This window comes from Salvelinus namaycush, chromosome 18 (assembly GCF_016432855.1).
Source record: "Salvelinus namaycush isolate Seneca chromosome 18, SaNama_1.0, whole genome shotgun sequence".
In the NCBI taxonomy this organism is placed as follows: Eukaryota; Metazoa; Chordata; class Actinopteri; order Salmoniformes; family Salmonidae; genus Salvelinus; species Salvelinus namaycush.
The window spans coordinates 13,476,383-13,497,305 of record NC_052324.1 but is presented as its reverse complement, the minus strand read 5'-3'; the positions used below and the strand labels follow the sequence as shown (position 1 = coordinate 13,497,305).

Below are 20,923 nucleotides of genomic sequence, written 5' to 3'. Positions count from 1 at the left end.
TTTACTAGGGAATTTTTACTAGGATTAATAGTCAGGAATTGCGAAAAGCTGAGTTTAAATGTATTTGACTAAGGTGTTTGTAAACTTCCGACTTCAACTGTATATACACATTGATGACAGCATTCGCGCGAAACTGAAAGCGCGAACTACTGCTTTTAACCAGGGCAAGGTGACCGGAAACATGACCGAATACAAACAGTGTAGCTATTCCCTCCGCAAGGCAATCAAACAAGCTAAGCGTCAGTATAGAGACAAAGTAGAGTCACAATTCAACGGCTCAGACACAAGAGGTATGTGGCAGGGTCTACAGTCAATCACGGATTACAAAAAGAAAACCAGCCCTGTTGCGGACCAGGATGTCTTGTTCCCAGACAGACTAAACAACTTCTTTGCTCGCTTTGAGGACAATACAGTGCCACTGACACGGCCCGCTACCAAAACCTGTGGACTCTCCTTCACTGCAGCCGACGTGAGAAAAACATTTAAACGTGTTAACCCTCGCAAGGCTGCAGGCCCAGACGGCATCCCCAGCCGCGTCCTCAGAGCATGCGCAGACCAGCTGGCTGGTGTGTTTACGGACATATTCAATCAATGCTTATCCCAGTCTGCTGTTCCCACATGCTTCCAGAGGGCCACCATATTTCCTGTTCCCAAGAAAGCTAAGGTAACTGAGCTAAACGACTACCGCCCCGTAGCACTCACTTCCGTCATCATGAAGTGCTTTGAGAGACTAGTCAAGGACCATATCACCTCCACCCTACCTGACACCCTAGACCCACTCCAATTTGCTTACCGCCCCAATAGGGCCACAGACGACGCAATCGCAACCACACTGCACACTGCCCTAACCCATCTGGACAAGAGGAATACCTATGTGAGAATGCTGTTCATCGATTACAGCTCAGCATTTAACAACACCAGCAGCGCCTCTTCAACCTCAGGAGGCTGAAGAAATTCGGCTTGTCACCAAAAGCACTCACAAACTTTTACAGATGCACAATCGAGAGCATCCTTTCGGGCTGTATCACCGCCTCGTACGGCAACTGCTCCGCCCACAACCGTAAGGCTCTCCAGAGGGTAGTGAGGTCTGCACAACGCATCACCGGGGGCAAACTACCTGGCCTCCAGGACACCTACACCACCCGATGTCACAGGAAGGCCATAAAGGTCATCAAGGACAACAACCACCCGAGCCACTGCCTGTTCACCCCGCTATCATCCAGAAGGCGAGGTCAGTACAGGTGCATCAAAGCAGGGACCGAGAGACTGAAAAACAGCTTCTAACTCAAGGCCATTAGACTGTTAACTTCTTTGGGATAGGGGGCGGTATTTTGACGTCCGGATGAAAAGCGTGCCCAAAGTAAACTGCCTGCTACTCAGGCCCAGAAGCTAGGATATGCATATAATTGATAGATTTGGATAGAAAACACTCTAAAGCTTCTAAAACATTTAAGATAATGTCTGTGAGTACAACAGAACTGAAATGGCAGGCGAAACCCCGAGGAAAAACCACCCCCCCCCAAAAAAAAATCATCCTTCCACTGATTTCAATGGCTGGCACTTTTATAATAGGGCGAAATCATACCCGATTGCAGTTCCTAGGGCTTCCACTAGATGTTAACTTCTCTGGGGCAGGTGGGACGCAAACGTCCCACCGGCCAATAGCCAGGGAAAATACAGCGCACCATATTCAAATAACATGATATAAAAATCTAACTTTCATTAAATCACACATGTAAGATTCCAAATTAAAGCTACACTCGTTGTGAGTCCAGCCAACATGTCAGATTTCAAAAAGGCTTTTCGGCGAAAGCATAAGATGCTATTATCTGATGATAGCACAACAGTAAACAAAGAGAGTAGCATAATTCAACACTGCAAGCACGACACAAAACGCAGAAATAAAATATAAATCATGCCTTACCTTTGACAAAATTATTTTGTTGGCACTCCAATATGTCCCATAAACATCACAAATGGTCCTTTTGTTCGATTAATTCCGTCGATATATATCCAAAATGTCAATTTATTTGGACCGTTTCATCCAGAAAAACACAGCTTCCAACTTTCGCCAAGTCACTACAAAAAAGTTACATGTAAACTTTACCAAAACATTTCAAACTACTTTTGTAATACAACGTTAGGTATTTTTAAACGTTAATAATCGATCAATTTGAAGACGGGATGATCTGTGTTCAATACAAAAAGAAAACAAACTGACGCAACTTTTTTCGTAACGTGACTCTCTCAAAGAATTTACTTCATGTGACCCTCATTTACGATAGCCCTACTTCTTCACTACACAAAGGAATAACCTCAACCGATTTCCAAGGACTGGTGACATCCAGTGGAAGTGGTAGGAACTGCAAGCAAGTCCATTAGAAATCTGGTGTCTCTAAGAAAGCTCATTGAAAAGACAGTGACATCAAAAAAATACAAATTCTGAATGGTTTGTCCTCAGGGTTTTGCCTGCTACATAAGTTCTGTTATTCTCACAGACATGATTCAAACAGTTTTAGAAACTTCAGAGTGTTTTCTATCCAAATCTACTAATAATATGCATATCTTATATTCTGGGGATGAGTAGCAAGCAGTTGAATTTTGGCAGGCTATTTTTCCGAAAGTGAAAATGCTGACCCCGGCCCTCAAGAAGTTAACAGTCTATAGAAAGAGTTTCAGTTTTAGTTTTTCTAGGTGGCTCCCATTTTGGCTGTAGTGTTTCCAAGCGCGTGAATGAGAGCGCGTTCTTTGGTATTTTTCTCCGGTAAAGACAATAACGATTCTCCATCTTAAATTTGATTGTTTATTTGCGTATTAGGGTACCTAAGGTTTGATTATATACATTGATTGACTTGTTTGGATAAGTTTATTGGTAACGTTTGGGATTAATTTCGTATGCATTTTGAAGGAGGGAAATCGAGTGGATTATTGACTGAAGCGTGCCAGCTAAACTGAGTTTTTATGGATATAAAGGACTTTATCGAACTAAAGGCCCATTTGTAATGTAACTGGGACCGTTTGGAGTGCCAACAGAAGAAGATCTTCAAAGGAATTGCATATATTATATCGCTATTTCTGACTTTCGTGTCACAACTCCCTGGTTGAAAATGATTTGTTATGCATTTGTGCGCTGGGTGCTGTCCTCAGATAATCGCATGGTTTGCTTTCGCCGTAAAGCCTTTTTGAAATCTGACACGCGGCTGGATTATCAACAAGTTAAGCTTTATTTTGATGTATTGCACCTGTGATTTCATGAAAGTTTAATATTTATAGTAATTAAATTTGAATTTGGCGCCATTTCACCGGATGTTGGCCAGGTGGGACGCTCCCACGTATCTGTAAGAAGTTAAACAGCCACCACTAACATTGAGTGGCTGCTGCCAACATACTGATTCAACTCCAGCCACTTTAATAATGGAAAATGTATGTTAAAAATGTATCACTAGCCACTTTAAACAATGCCACTTAATATAATGTTTACATACCCTACATTACTCATCTCATATGTATATACTGTACTCTATACCATCTACTGTATCTTTCCTATGCCGTTCTGTACCATCCCTCATTCATATATTTTTATGTACATATTCTTCATCCCTTTACACTTGTGTGTATATGGTAGTTGTTGTGAAATTGTTAGGCTAGATTACTCGTTGGTTATTACTGCATTGTCGGAACTAGAAGCACAAGCATTTTGCTACACTCGCATTAACATCTGCTAACCATGTGTATGTGACAAATAAAATTGGATTTGATTTGATTACTAATCAGGGGGAATGGGAACCAGGTGTGCGTAATGAGACAAGACAGTCCGGGGTTGGTGGTAATTAATCCAATTCAGTGACACCTAGAAGGCCGGTGATGTAGACCTCCGGAGCTGGTGAACGGAATGAGCAGCAGTACCGGGGGTATCCGTGACACATATTTTGATTTGTTTAACACTTTTTAGACCTCCAGAGCTGGTGAACGGAATGAGCAGCGAATGAGCAGCAGTACCGGGGGTATCCGTGACACATATTTTGATTTGTTTAACACTTTTTTGGTTACTACATGATTCCATATGTGTTTTTAAACCCTTGAATGAGTAGGTGTGTCCAAAGTTTTGACTGGTACTGTATATATATATATTTCTTTTTTTTATCGTGCGAAAAACGATCTTAATCGACATTGAAATGACTTAAACCAAATCGACAATGTGTAGCCTTTTTAATTCGTCCAGCTTGCCAACAGTCATTGTAACGAAAGCCTAACAATCAAGGAGCATCGAAAATAACAAAAACGATGGATAGAGAACTATTTTTTGCAAATTTTGACGGCAAGGAAATATAATACGTTTTAAGTGAGGCCCTCCAGACTTTTTTGACACCCCTGGTCTTGTTACTTTAGACAGAAAACGAAAGTAGCGAGGTTGCTCGGGGTGGATCAGAGGGCGTAATCCGCAACCGTCTATCAAGCCAAAGGTTGCGTGTTCGAGTCGCGTCGGGGACTACATTTTAGTTAACCCTTCCCCTAACCCTTCTTCTAAACGTAACCCAATTCACCTAACCTGCTACATAAATTCACCTAACCTGCTACGTAAATTCACCTAACCTGCTACGTAAATTCACCTAACCTGCTACGTAAATTCACCTAACCTGCTACGTAAATTCACCTAACCTGCTATGTAAATTCACCTAACCTTTGTCGTTAGTTCACCTAATCACCAACGTAAATTATCCCCGTAATTCCCCTTTGTTGTTACTATGGAACAAGCAACCTGGTCTCAGAGAAAGACATATCAAAATAATACCTCTTCCAAGAAGTATGATAAGTTACATCATCAAATTCATATGCTATTGTACGACTGTATAAGACGTATGATAGTATATGTCTTCTAACAGTATGACATTTTACGACCGCAATTCCATGCATAATCTTACATAACGTAACATATCATACTAAATGGGGTGTCACAGATTTACGTACAGAATAATATGGAATGCCCTGAGGCCACATTGTATAGCCATATTACTCTAGTCTTGCCATAGTCATGGCTACAGCTGGGATCATCTCCTCTTTGTCACGCAGAGGGTTAAAATGTGAAGGCCATGTTTAGAATGTCTGTAGACAAAGGTGTGTCAAAAAATGTAATCTAACCTCTTTTTATCTTTGTCTCTTTTTTGCAGTCATGGCGACGATATGATTGTAACACCATTTGCACAGGTGAGCAATGGCACGATTGCTAAGCAAGATGTATTGTGTTGTTGCCTAATTCCTTTAGGAAACCACAGTAGAGTATGCTATGCTGAAATTGTGTAAAAGACCCAGGCCCATTGACCAGTTTAGATGGGGCAATCACTGTTCAAGAGATTAATGTGATTAATGTGAGGTTTTAATGTCAATCTGTCCTGATCTCCTCCAGGTTCTAGCCAGTCTAAGAACTGTACGGAATAATTTCGCTGCATTAACCAATTGTACACAAGACAGAGTGTCCAACAAGTAAGTCTTCGGAAGCATACACTGTATGTATCTTATACACAATTAACCTGTAATTACTGCTGTGTAGTAGTCTAGAGCAAGGCACAAAGCTACCCTAATTATAGCTAAATATTAGTGTTATTTGGGGATTTTGGGGCTATATATTGGATATATATGTATTTATATGATATCTCCAACTGAAGTCTCTCTTTATGGTGTTATGTTAAAAACGGCTTCAGTATTCCCCATGTCATCTCTCTTTGACTGTGTTTACACAGGCAGTCCAATTCCGATCTTTTTGCCACTAATTGGTATTTTGACCACCAGACACTTGCTGCTGCATTTGACACAATGTGTTGGAGAAGATGTGAATCCTTTGCTGTAGTTCTCCCCCTGCTGGTCTTCACTGGGACTACAACAGCAGCAGTCCCACTCAATAAAGGGGCCCTCCGCCATAACCCTCCTGTTCAACGCAAGATCTGTGATGAATGGGGACTGATTCAGCTGGAAAGGGTGCAGCAGATTTACCTCTGTTAGTGAGATAGAGTGGGGAGAAAGAGAAGGGGGAGAAAGACAGGAGGTGTTAGATAGGAGAGAGATAGAATGAGGTAGTACAGTAGTAGTGTTTTGGGAGGAGATCAATGTGTATTTTGTTTCTCCCCACACCAGGAGATCACCCATGTGTATTCCACCTCCCATCACCAAGACCTCATTCACAGGTACGCTGATAGTCTTTATCTGTGTGGTCTTTGTGTTTGTTAGTGTGTGTGTCAGTGGAGGCTGCTGAGGGGAGGATGGCTCATAATAATGGCTGGAATGGAGCAGATGGAATGGCATCAAAACATGTGTTTTATGTATATTATACCGTTCCACCGATTCTGCTCCAGCCATTACCACGAGCCCGTCCTCCCCAATTAAGGTGCCACCAACCTCCTGTGGTATGTGTGTGTGCGTGTGTGTGTGTACTGTATGAATATGTTGATAGTGAAAGGAGGGAGAGAGAATACTCAGCAATATCATCCATTCTATCAGCTTGGTAAAATGCAGCAGCCCTTGATGATGGTGTCATGGCATTGTGATATGACAGACATTGGGATGGGAACTGTCAGACCAGAGATAGAGGATGAGGACATAGAGATCCTTCAGGGGGAGCCAAACAACAGGACACTGTACCAAAGCGATCCAGAGTGTGTAGTAAATACAACATGGCTGACATGTTTGGAAGAGATACGCCTGTAGCTACAGTACAGCACAATGGGAACCAAACAGCATAAAGGCTGCAGAACAGTGGTTAGCAACCCTGGTACAGTAGCATCAGCAGGACTGTTTGACTTGCGGTTCACCTGTTTGTCTGTCACTCAGCCTTGTATGGAAAGGCTTCTGTGCCAAAGTGCTGTCAGGCCCCATGCTCCATCCCCTGACTGACAGCTCACAGCCAGACCCTACATTCCACACATCCCTATGGGATCCTGCTAGAATCAGGTCACTACATCTGAGGCTGGGCTTAGCAGGCTGGTATGACCCCTTACCTTTCGCTCCCCACTGTAGCAGTGACCCGGTATACAGTGATGGGAATGACATCTAAATCAGTGTGTCTAACTTAACACCATGAAACAAATCGGCCATTCACTAGCAATGTACTTAATAAGCCAGAGCCAACCAACAGAACAAGGAAATGAACAATATCAAGTTTGCTTTCATTTTTGTATTGTAATCATCTGTAAGCAATCTGTAATACACAGATTGTTGGTAGCCTTTGTCAAAGAGGAGAGTGGTCCACTACTACTTCAGAATAGGGCGTCTCTCTCAGGTGTTTAATTCAGGAGATGACACAGGGACCAGAATACACCTGTTCTTGAAGGGCACTTCTCGTTGCCCTCTAGCACTATGCAGGGCTGGCAGTGTGTGTGACGGGGTAAGCAGCCAACCATGTTAGTAGGTCCTGCTAGTAGGTCCCATACTATGTCAGTAGGTCCCATACTATGTCAGTAGGTCCCATACTATGTCAGTAGGTCCAATACTATGTCAGTAGGTCCAATACTATGTCAGTAGGTCCCATACTATGCCAGTAGGACCCATACTATGTTAGTAGGTCACATACTATGTCAGTAGGTCCCATACTATGTCAGTAGGTCCAATACTATGTCAGTACGTCCCATACTATGTCAGTAGGACCCATACTATGTCAGTAGGTCACATACTATGTCAGTAGGACCCATACTGTGTCAGTAGGTCACATACTATGTCAGTAGGACCCATACTATGTCAGTAGGTCACATACTATGTCAGTAGGTCACATACTAGGTCAGTAGGACCCATACTGTGTCAGTAGGTCACATACTATGTCATTAGGTCACATACTGTGTCAGTAGGTCCCATACTGTGTTAGTAGGTCCCATACTATGTCAGTAGGTCCAATACTATGTCAGTAGGTCCAATACTATGTCAGTAGGTCCCATACTATGCCAGTAGGACCCATACTATGTTAGTAGGTCACATACTATGTCAGTAGGTCCCATACTATGTCAGTAGGTCCAATACTATGTCAGTACGTCCCATACTATGTCAGTAGGACCCATACTATGTCAGTAGGTCACATACTATGTCAGTAGGACCCATACTGTGTCAGTAGGTCACATACTATGTCAGTAGGACCCATACTATGTCAGTAGGTCACATACTATGTCAGTAGGTCACATACTAGGTCAGTAGGACCCATACTGTGTCAGTAGGTCACATACTATGTCATTAGGTCACATACTGTGTCAGTAGGTCCCATACTGTGTTAGTAGGTCCCATACGGTGTTAGTAGGTCACATACTATGTCAGTAGGTCACATACTGTGTCAGTAGGTCCCATACTGTGTTAGTAGGTCCCATACGGTGTTAGTAGGTCACATACTATGTCAGTAGGTCACATACTGTGTCAGTAGGTCCCATACTGTGTTAGTAGGTCCCATACTGTTTCAGTAGGTCCCATACTGTGTTAGTAGGTCACATACTATGTCAGTAGGTCCCATACTGTGTTAGTAGGTCCCATACTGTTTCAGTAGGTCCCATACTGTGTTAGTAGGTCACATACTGTGTCAGTAGGTCCCATACTGTGTTAGTAGGTCCCATACTGTTTCAGTAGGTCCCATACTGTGTTAGTAGGTCACATACTATGTCAGTAGGTCACATACTATGTCAGTAGGTCACATACTATGTCAGTAGGTCACATACTGTGTTAGTAGGTCACATACTATGTCAGTAGGACCCATACTGTGTCAGTAGGTCACATACTATGTCAGTAGGACCCATACTGTGTCAGTAGGTCACATACTATGTCAGTAGGTCACATACTGTGTCAGTAGGTCCCATACTCTGATACCAGGTCTCATACTCTGTCCCATATCGTGCTCCTCTCATACTCAGAATGCTGTAGATCTTGTATTTGGGCCACACATATCCAAGCTAAAATCCGCAGGCTCTTATTGCCCTGTTAAAACAAAACACCTGTGACAAGCCAAACCTATGTACAGTATGCACTAGTGTAAGGTGCCATGACATTCAAAACCTCCTTTTCTCACAAAACATTCCACTATCTACCCGGGAACATGTGTAGCACACGGTGTGTGAATAAATGATGACATTGCACTATATTTAGAAATCATTAGAGTGCATCCATTATGGCCCTGGCCATAAAAGAGAGTGTGAGTCATGGGACTGATTGTTTGAGAGAATTGACTACTTGTAATTCATGTGAAGGCCTGTGCTGGCAGTGTCATCCTAGCCTGGGTCCCAGTATCTTTAGCTAATCCACTCTCTGTGCTTGCTCCATGTCATGTGCCAAAGAGACTGGCCTTTCTTGCATCTTCAAATATGAACATTGTATCATTAATAAGCTCGAGGAGAACAGAGGATTTGATCCTGATTCATCACCCCCACAGCTATTCTCCAATCATAACGATTATGCAAATATTTAAACTCTGTCTTTTCCCCACAGAACATGTTGGTATCTGGTTTCTAAGCAACCATATTTTGTTTGTCCAGATGAAACCAGCCTGTCAAAAGTTGCTTGCTCAGTCAAAATTTTCAAACTGAATACATACTGCAAATCCAACCACAAAACATCTTAGTTTTGATTTTAAGCCTCAAAATACAACTTGTTGTTTAGCTAACAGCTAAATGTTTTTTTTTTAACTTTGTTTTACATTCTAATTCCATTTTTGAGGCTCCACATGTTATATTTGTTATTTCCAACAACCAATGAGCAATTCTCTCGTAAATCCAGCGCATATTGAATGTTGACATTGCCGAAAGGCCAGTCTCTTTGGGAATGACAAGGATTGTCAAGGAGTGAAATTTGATCTAAAGATACTGGTGCTTTCCTGCTGAGAAGGACAATAAAGGAGGTCATGTAGAACAGTCCAAATGGGACATGGAGAGGCCAATGGGGCATTAGACGAGCCCTGCCATGAGTCCCACATGACATTTAGGCTGGTCTCTTTCAGCTACGTCCCCCTCCTCCCTCCCCTATCACTTTATTTATTAGACATCTGTCCATCAATGTATCGATTGGTTGGTGTTTGAAGACGGCTATTTTTAGTGTGGGCTAAGAATAGACTGGATGAGGAGAATAGACCAATGAAGAGTGCTGTAGCTGTGTGAACTCTGACCTGAGGAGAAAAGATAACACTCGTCTTGTGATCCAGACTAGGTGGTGAGGGAATGGAACAGCTGTCCGTTTATTAATGGTTCATTGCATTCTTGTTACCATGGCATTCTTGTTACCCCTGCACACATCTATTGCTATGGGCACAAGCATTGTTCATGACACAAACTGTTCACACCCCTCTTGTTGGCTGATTTATTGCAACGCTATACATTTTGCCATTTTAAACCTAATTTCATGCAATTCTACACATTTTGCATGTCTTATGTGTGTTCATGTCATATTTGAGTGACTCAAACATTAAAACAAAATCAGTGGGCTAAAAAACATAGCTAGAAAATGTTAGCTAATTGATCTGGACATTTCTGACCAGTTCTAAATGACTCTCTAAGGTCTGCAATGACTGACATGACAAGAGGAAAACTGGTGATGCACAAACCGATTATCGAAATTGCACCTTGTGCATTCTGCTATTACGACTTCAGGAGCCCCACCGTTTGGGAACCACTGGTATAAGGGACAAAGTATTGCCATGTAGCTGTATCTCTCAAATAGTTTCCTTCTGCTTTAATCTCATGAAGATTGGACATAAAATATAATGGATTTAAACCAATTTGGGTTTTGGTTTCATTGTGGCGAAGTTGGTAGAGCAAGGCTCTTGCAACACCAGGATTGTGGGTGTGATTCCCACAGGGGACTAGTACAAAAAAGTACGAAAATGTATGAACTCACTACTGTAAGTCGCTCTGGATAAGAGCATCTGCAAAATGACTCAAATCTAAATGACAATGATGATTTCCAAAGCAATGGCAACATATATTAAAACAACAACATGTCCTTGCTGGCGGTATGTACAGGATTACCCCTCTCCCACTTCCAGTCCAGTTCCAGTGTTCCTAGCTGCTCCGGTCCAGTGTTTGGTAGCAGCCTGGCGTCTGTGCAGCAGAGTGGTCTCTCTGTGCGCTGGTGTCTGATGTCGCACTAAGCATGAGAAGAATGTCATTGACGTCAGTGCAGTCTCTGTCAGAGAGAGTGGCGCCACAGAGAGAGAGAGAGAGAGAGAGAGAGAGAGAGAGAGAGAGAGAGAGAGAGAGAGAGAGAGAGAGAGAGAGAGAGAGAGAGAGAGAGAGAGAGAGAGAGAGAGAGAGAGAGAGAGAGAGAGAGAGAGAGAGAGAGAGAGAGAGAGAGAGAGAGAGAGAGAGAGAGAGAGAGAGAGAGAGAAATGTAAAAGTGTTGAGCTTGAAAGACAAAGGAGAATGACAGAGAGATTTAGGGCCGGTTACAGTGATGCAATGCTGATGTTTGAGGCATGCTGGGAAAATGACTGTACATGTTGCACACACACACACACATAGCCTATACTGTACACATGTAGGGAACGTTCCTTACTTTGAACCGTATTACTGTACATTTGGCACATAGTACATATGCAGACACCAGTGGCAGTCGGTGCCATTTAAGATTAGGGAGGACAACACATTTTTTTTCATGAGCATGGCCTTATTTCTATTACAGCATATTAGATGACTGTTATTCATATTCCATTCACCCAGTTCAATGTAACAGCGATATATTTAGGCTACTACATGATGCTTGAATTTTCTGTATACCCATCATGAGGTTGCTACATAGGAAAATGTGAGTAATGAAGGTGACAGACAGTGACTCGTTCAGTACCGCCTTGCACACTCTTGCCTGCATCTAGCTGATCTAGGGTGGAATCATTCGTCCAAACAGTTGCAAATTAGAGTCTCTATTGGATAAATTCAGGTAGGTCTATCCCCGTTTCGTTCCGTTTGCTTCAGTTCAAGAAACTTTTTCTACAGAATCGGTGGAATGAGTACACCCCTGATCACCCGCACACACAGTTCACTTTCATAGCAGCCACGTACACACAAGCTTATTTACTCAAATGGATCAATTGAAAGTGTGGGTTCACAGCTCCAATCCAGATGTGTTGGTCATTACTAAGACATGGTTAAGCAAGAGTGTTTTGAATACTGATGTTAACCTTTCTGGTTATAACCTTTTTCGGCAAGACAGATCTTCCAAAGGTAGGGGAGTGGCAGTCTTTACAAACGATCACCTTCAGTCCTCTGTTGTCCCCATCAAGTCTGTCCCCAAACAATTTGACTTGCTGGTTTTAAGCATTACACTTTCAAATAGCTCTTTGTTGACTGTTGCTGGGTGTTATCGTCCTCCATCAGCACCGACCTGTACCCTACCTGCCCTAAGCTCTCTCCTGGCCCCTTACACTAAGTCTGAATTTGTCCTGTTAGGTGACCTAAACTGGACATGCTTAAACCAACTGACCAAGTCCTAAAGCAATGGAACTCCCTAAATCTTTCTCAGATTATTACCAATCCCACAAGGTATGACCGCCCAATTATAGCTGATTTGATTATAAATCCATAATAATACATATATTATCACCTAATGTGTGTTAGATCTTTTTATCAACATTATAAGTTTTGAACTTCTATTTGCTATTTATGGTCTGTAGCTGCCTCATTGACATGAGCACATGCAACTGTTTTTTGAGTAAAAAAAGCATAATGTATGGATTATTTTGACTATAAAAAATACTCGGATGAAAAATATTGTGCTATTTGTCACAGACTACTTTGTGTCAAAGTTTAACAAGGACTCTCTCCTTCTCACCAGTGTCATGATCAAAGATATGATCAAGAGCCTCACATACAGTATATCGTTTGGTCATTGTGCTGCCACTGAATGAATTGTGAGCAAGGCCTCAAAAAAGCTTTATATACCAGAGCTGCAAGAAAAGTGCTATATATTATTAGAACAATGTTGCGATTGTTTGTGAGAATTCCAACAGGTGTGGTTCCCGTGGGGGAAAGATTCTATTGGGGAAAGGTTCCTGTGGGGGTTGCAATGGAAGCCAAGAAGGGGAGTGAGGTGTGTGTGTGTGTGTGTGTGTGTGTGTGTGTGTGTGTGTGTGTGTGTGTGTGTGTGTGTGTGTGTGTGTGTGTGTGTGTGTGTGTGTGTGTGTGTGTGTGTGTGTGTGTGTGTGTGTGTGTGTTGTGTGTGTGTGCGTGCTCAAACACACATGCATGTGGGGGTCTGGGAGAGGAAGTGTGTCCATCTGATGAATGAGCATGTGCCTGAACTCAATTTTATGCACTAATTGTAGACTCACCCATTCATTTCTAATGACCGGAGATTTTTGACCGTGAACACCACAGGTGTACAAAAGTGAAATAAAACACCCAAAATGTTTTGGAAATTATCAACATGTATTTTGTGTTCAGATGCCGTGTGGACAAAGTCGAGGAACCTTATGACAATCAGATTAAATGAACTACATTTCTCAGAGAGAAAACTAGTAAATCGGTCCAATTCGACCGGAACACAGCAAGAGGGTTAATTGGGTTTTGAGAAGGTGACACACTCTACTAATGAATGATTAGAGAGGCTTCAGTGCAGTGCTTACATTTGCAATGGAAATAAGGACTATAGAATATAATAGAAATTACAAATATTTGATATACTCTTATTTGAGGTTTGAAAGGGGTTAGAATGGATTACTGATACCTCACCATAACATTGTTTGAAATTGTCTGACTTTACAATCATTATTCAGAGATTATTCCTCTTTAAAAAGCATCACTACCCATAACTCTCTTTCTCAGTCATCTGTCTCAGACACATACATATAGAAACCGTAGTCGCTTGAAGGGTCTGGGAAAAACCTGTGAAGCTCTGTCTCTTTCTTCTCTCTCTCCCTCTCTTTTTCTTCATCCCTCTTTCCCTTTGTCTTCTCTTATCTGTCCACCTACTTTCCCTCACCCCTCTTTCTTTCTCCGTTGAATGGACACGCAAATTGAGCTCCAGCTCCACTGCCTCATACTCCAGGCCGGGCTTTCTGTGGGGCCCTCCCCTATCCACAGTGCAGTCCTCTCAGGCTTTAGGTACAGCTCTGAGGAAGAGCAGCGATCTGCCGTCTGGATACCAAGGATGCTACACACACATCATCTATAGGACGGAGCCCAGACTCAACACACACTCATTGGATTATAGCGTTGGCATGTAGCGTTTCTGCTGCAGGGAGGCTGAGTGATGTGTTACGGTTAGCTCTCCATCTGGTGTGTGTGTGTGGTGTGTGTGCGGTAAGCACGCACCCCACAGCTAGCCAGCCAGCCAGCCAGCCAGCCAGGCAGCCAACCAGCATGCTACAGTGTGCTCCCCTTTGTTCCAGCCTGGCGATGAAACCCTGCTGGTTGTGAGATTCTGGACAGCGTCTGGACCTACTGCCCCTCCTCCACCCCCATCCCTCCCTCCTCTCGTCTATCCCTCTGTCTCTCCATCCTTCCCCTGGGCAGACATGGGCCTGCTATCCAGACTGCTCTTCATCCTTCTCCATGACTGGAATTATATCTCTTCTATGGACTGTATACTGAACCTCAGACACACACACCACTGAGATACTGGGATTCTGTGTGTTGTTGTGCATGTGTGTGTGTGTGTGTGTGTGTGTGTTTGTCTTTGTCTCTGTTTTGGTGTTGTCTGTATCGTATCCAAACCTAAGGGGCACCTTCCATATTCTCAGTCTCTGCTGTGATTTTAACTGTTGCTGTATTAGGGGTGCTTGGGCTTCAACAGCCTGGTGCAGGGTTTTGGGCTAGGTTTAGGTTCCAGGACGATACGCCCCTGTCATTCCTCCAAAGGTTTGGACAGTAGGACTATTGGACACGGAGGGGGGGTCTCAGGGATAGGTTTCAGGACTCTAAGCCCCTCTGGTCTCACCCTATCAGGGTGTCTGTCTTGGGGTGGAAATCAGACTTGTGACTTGGCCTCTCACTCTCCTACTGGCCCCTCTGCACCAGTATGAAGAGTCACCCATGCGTCCACTCGGGGCATCTCAGCATTGCTGTGTGTGGGGAGGCAGACCCCGGGCCAGCAGTCTGCGCTAGCCCCCTGAAGCGCCGCTGTACTGACCCCCTGCCCCCCTGTCTTGCCCCCCCAGAGGAGGCCTATCAGAAACTGGCCACTGAGACGCTGGAGGAGCTGGACTGGTGCCTGGACCAGCTGGAGACCTTGCAGACCAGACACTCAGTCGGCGAGATGGCCTCCAACAAGGTAAGGACAACAACCTTTTACTTATTATTGTGTGTCATATTTAGTTGCGTTTGAGTAAGTCTTTGTTTAAAAAAACATGGAGGTGAGATATTTTGCAATGAAGATTGTTGGCTTCCCACACTGTTGGGGAACAAACTTTGACCAGTGTCTTGGGGTCAGAACCTCTTTTCTCAGAGAGATCTGGTAAAGTGTGTCATCTATCGATGGAATGATGTGTCCATTTGACCGGGGCGCTCCTGTGGGCTGTGAGTGTCTGGAACTACATGATCCATGTTGCCAAATACTGGGTTTTTCCGGACTGTACTGTTCTGTGTATCCAGTTATGCTAGAGGAAAGGTCTGTTGAGGTACTGTAAGGATTGACTATCTCTTCACGCATACCTGTGCATAACTGAAGTGTTTTGGAACTACACTACACTGCAATGCATTCGGTCCCTCTCAGCTGGGAACATGACTCTACTGTATGGAGTGACTATTGACAGGTAGCCTAGAGGTTAGAGAGGAGGAGGGCCTGCCACCAGAGAGTTGCCTGAGTTGGGAGCTTGACAGCTTTTCAAATGATGTTGTGTTCTAGCCAAACTGCCATCTTGAATTCATACTTGGATTGATTGTGAGGAAGGATACAAGGAGAGGGAAGTGACTTTAGACTATTGAGATGCACCCCTAGTACCCCCATTCTCTCGCTCGCTTTTTCTCTCACTCACTCACTCACTCACTCACTCACTCACTCACTCACTCACTCACTCACTCACTCACTCACTCACTCACTCAGTCACTCACTCACTCACTCACTCACTCACTCACTCACTCACTCACTCACTCACTCACTCACTCACTCACTCACTCACTCCTATTCCTCCTCCTTCTACAACAGTAGTATCTGTACTAATACTGGTAATGATATAATGAATCATACCGTCTTTCACATGGTATGGGGAGATCCATTGTATCAGTATCTGGAGCTGTATCTAGCGTTATCATGCAGGGGAGGGAGATGTGCACGGAGAGTGCTCAGCTCGGCTCTCTCCAGCATGGGCCTGACGCCCTGCATGCTGAGCAGCTCTGGGCTCTGCTGGAGAGGCTGCCTCCCTGGCTGATGATGTCACACCCCATGATGTCACAATAGGGTAGATGGGCTTGGCGCAAGATAAAGGAGAGGCAGGTCGGACAGACAAAAGGACACAGTCAGACACCGATCCTGTAGCTGTAACACTTGCAGGTGGTAGTATAGCCACAGACAGACAGATATGCATTGCCCCTATACAGGGGTGAGAAACACAGGCTATACACAGGCTATATGTCACCCTATCTTATATGAGCAGCTAGCACACACAGCTATCCCTGGTTTCCATAGCAACGTACCTAGTTGGCTTGCCGTCTCACTCCAGTGAACACACACACACACACACACACACACACACACACACACACAACAGACAGACGGGCTGTGTTACTCTCCGAGAACACACCATGTACACAACTGTCACTCCTTCTCTGTTATTATCAACCTATGACATGGCTACTTCTTAACTAAAACATCAACATGAAGTATTTCATTTTGGTAATACAAAACAGTAGCATTGGGTACCAGTATCATCCACATACCATTGTCTTATTTTGTGCTGTTTGTATTCACTACATACAATTATAGCAGGTTGTAACATGTGCATTAGCTATACAAGGCTTAGGTAAAACGTAGAACACAGGCTGGGGGGGGGGGGGGGGGGGGTCAAAAGATGTAGATGGTGGAATTGCATGTATTGTATGTAATGGTGACATCACTGTTATTGTGACGAGTGATCTCATTCGCTGGACCCAGCTGGCCTCGAGCATTATTTTTCACCCATCTATTTGATGATGTCAGTATCACATGTCATTATTGTCTCTGATCCATCCTGAAGTAGAAAGACATAATAGGTATTGGTATTTGCAAGGGGCATGTTGTATTAACAAGGGGCATGTTGTATTAACAAGGGGCATGTTGTATTAACAAGGGGCATGTTGTATTAACAAGGGGCATGTTGCATTAACAAGGGGCATGTTGCATTAACAAGGGGCATGTTGTATTAACAAGGGGCATGTTGTATTAACAAGGGGCATGTTGCATTAACAAGGGGCATGTGTGCCATTATATAGCATTATGTTGTAATGTACGTAATGTACGTAATTGTACATGTTGTACATGTTGTTAGCTTTTACATACACACACACACACACTTTCTTTTCCTTCACCTAGGAAAGGGAAATCTGCCACCAAAATAAATGTTAAAGATCAAAAAACAGCTCCAGATATGAGATTCATTTTGACTGGGTCTATATTCAGTAGGGAATTGATTTGTGCCACAATTCCCCAAAACAAATTTTTCCGAAACATGATGTGATCCTTTCCATTTTCTACCTAAAGGTGGGTGTTTCAAACCCATTTGCTGAGTTAACAATAGCAGACTGCCTAGCTAGCCGGCCCGTGTGCGCGTGCTTGCCTGGTTTGTGGGCCTGTGACGGCCTGTTCCTAGTCTCCCGGACATAGGCGGAGGCGCTATATCTCTCTTAACGGGAGACCAGCAGTCTCAGCTGCTCCAGCGCTGCTCCCCACAATGCCTTCAGGGACCCAAGGTGGAAGGTAATCTGAGACATGACTTGTTCCAAAAAAGCCAAAGCAATTATAGTGTCTCTGTATGCTATCTACTGAGAGGGTATTTTGATTGGTCCAAGGCTTGACTTAATTGTTTTAGGTAGGAAACGTATAGTGTTGTAGTCTTTTAGTGTATGCCCCACGAATATAGTTTACAATTAAGGTGGCATGTTTATCTAAGCAGATCAACAGCCTGCTCTCTCTTCCTCTGTTAATGCCTTTTAATGTGTTCTGACTACCATCCATCCATACTGCATCCAAGCTGCTTCAGGAGCACACATACAGTACAGTGTTCATGTACCCAACCCCAGTTCAGAGAAAACACAGCCAGGTTATTGCTCATCATAAAAGTCAGGACCAAAGACATGTCCCAAATGGTACTCCATTCCCTATTTACAGATGGTCTATCTTAATTTGATCACTCTGTTGTCGCAGAGAATTTTCCTGCGCTGGTAGCGTATCAACCCCTACAAAAATGGCCATTAATTATAATCCCCATAATAATTCACATGTCCTGTTGCTGCAGAACTATTTTCTTAATGCAAGAAACTGGTCAAATTAAGATACCAGATCTGGCCTCAAAAGTGCCGCAGTGGTCTAAGGCACTGCTTTGCAGTGCTAGCTGTGCCACTAGAGATCCTGGTTTGAGTCCAGGCTCCGGGATCTCTATGTCCCATCGCGCTCTAGCGACTCCTGTGGCGGGCCGGGCGCATGCATGCTGACACGATCGCCAGGTGTACAGTGTTTTCTCCGACACATTGGTGCGGTTGGCTTCCAGGTTAAGAGGGCATTGTGTCAAGAAGCAGTGCGACTTGGCTGGGTCGTGTTTCGGAGGATGCACAGCTCTCGACCTTCGCCTCTCCCGGGTCCGTATGGGAGTTGCAGCGATGGGACAAGACTGTAACTACCAATTGGATTCCATGAAATTGGGGAGAAAAAGGGAGACAAAAACTAAAGATAGGCCTCATGGTCAAACAAATAGAATACAGCATCATTTATGACCCTGAATAAAGCGCCACACAGTATTCTCTGTGCTGTACAGACTGTCCCATTCAGACATGTTCCAGACAGCCCAGTGACTGACCCTCGCACCTTGTGCAAATTGAATGGGATTTTATAAATGTATTACACATATCTTTTCTGTGGTCTTCTCTGACTCAACTCCCAGGAAATTAGCCTGAACTATCTCCAGTATGAATATTGCATGACCAGGATGAGACCATCGCCGCTTCCAGCAACAGATTACCTCAGCTAGATGACACACATCAACAGTATACTCACACTCATGACACACAACACGCAGTAGTGCCATCAATCACACACACACACACACACACACACACACACACACACACACACACACACACACACACACACACACACACACACACACACACACACACACACACAGGCTCGGGTAGGAAACTGATAGTGTAGTAGTCTTTTGTCTATGCCCCATCAATGTAGTTTACAATGTAATACTTTCAGGTGCCATGTTTATTTAAGCAGATCAACAGCCTGCTCTCTCTTCTTCTGTTAATGCCTTTTAATGTGTTCTGACTACCGTCCATCCATACTGCATCCAAGCTGCTTCAGGAGCACACATAATCTGGTGCTGTATTAGTGTTGCAAAATGTCAATAAATTCCCTGGTCTTCCAGAAATCCTGGTTGGAGGATTCCGGATTTCCTGTTTATTCCCTCCTGACACACGACATGCAGTAGTAACATCAAACACACACACACACAGGCACGCTTGGCTAGGAAACTGATAGTGTAGTAGTCTTTTAGTTTTCCAGAGATCCTGATTGGAGGATTCCTGGATTTCCTGCTTATTCCCTCCTCATTCCTGGAATCCCCCAACTGAGGTTTTGGGAGAAGCAGGGAATTTATTGAAAGTTCCCGGAATTTTGCGACTCGCGCTGTACCCAACCCCAGTTCAGAGAGAACCCAGCAAGGTTATTGCTGATCATGAAAGTCAGGACCAAAGACATAGGATGTGTCCCAAATGCCACTCTATTCCTTATATACAGATGTTCTATCTCTATTTGATCACTCTGCACTGCAGGAAATTCAAATCTGTAGTGTATTCTACTTTTAAGAAGACTTCTAAAGTTTGTAATTTCCACTTTAAATTGTCGGACTTGATTTGCCCAAATGAAAAATGTATCAACCCCTACAAAAAATCCCCATGAATTATTATCCACATAAATATTCACATGTCCTGTAGCTGTAGGATTTTTTTCCTACTGTGAGAAACTGGTAAAATTAAAATAGCAGATCTGTAGTGCACTACTTCTGACCAGAGGACAAAGCCATGGCCTCATGGTCAAACAAATATAATACAGCATCATTTATGACCCTGAATGAAGTGCCACACAGTATTCTCTGTGCTGTACAGACTGTCCCATTCAGACATGTTCCAGACAGCCCAGTGACTGACCCTCGCACCTTGTGCAAATTGAATGGGATTTTATAAATGTATTACACATATTCTTTTCTGTGGTCTTCTCTGACTCAACTCCCAGGAAATTAGCCTGAACTATCTCCAGTATGAATATTGCATGACCAGGATGAGACCATCGCCGCTTCCAGCAACAGATTACCTCAGCTAGATGACACACATCAAGAGTACACTCACACTCATGACACACAACACACAGTAGTGCCATCAAACACATGCACACACACACAGTACAAGCATACAGTATGTCCCCATCCCGCTGCACTGCAGAATTCAAAGAAAATGTGGAAAAACAACTTATCAGAGGAATTACCTCCAACCTCAACCAATCACACAGAGAGATGAGCTCACTCTGCTCCAGCCCGGCCAATCAGCTCTGGTGGTCAAGCGCACTGTTTTCTCGATCCTCTCCCTGATAGGCTGGGTGTGTGTGGGTGAGGGCAGCAGCCCGTGTGCTTAACATAGGAGTGTGTGAGGGGCAGAGGCAGCCTTATTTAGAAGTTGTTGACAGGAGAGCTTCTCTCTCCAGGACCACTGGCAGCATCCAGGCATCCTCCTCTCACGTCAGCTATTATTCACACATCCCAGTAGTGTCTTTAGTGTGTGTGTATGGGTTT

At 43.8% G+C, this 20,923-nt stretch overlaps 1 protein-coding gene across 1 annotated transcript in view; it reads left to right on the top strand.

Annotated features, from left to right (window-relative positions):
- LOC120063103 (cAMP-specific 3',5'-cyclic phosphodiesterase 4D-like) overlaps nucleotides 1-20,923 on the top strand; it is a 293,850-nt gene that overhangs the window by 259,861 nt on the left and 13,066 nt on the right. Inside the window, exons 3-6 of the mRNA XM_039013270.1 lie at nucleotides 5,169-5,205; nucleotides 5,405-5,481; nucleotides 6,130-6,179; nucleotides 15,101-15,213. Coding sequence (XP_038869198.1) covers nucleotides 5,169-5,205; nucleotides 5,405-5,481; nucleotides 6,130-6,179; nucleotides 15,101-15,213 — 277 coding nt within the window. The remainder of the gene's footprint in view (nucleotides 1-5,168; nucleotides 5,206-5,404; nucleotides 5,482-6,129; nucleotides 6,180-15,100; nucleotides 15,214-20,923) is intronic.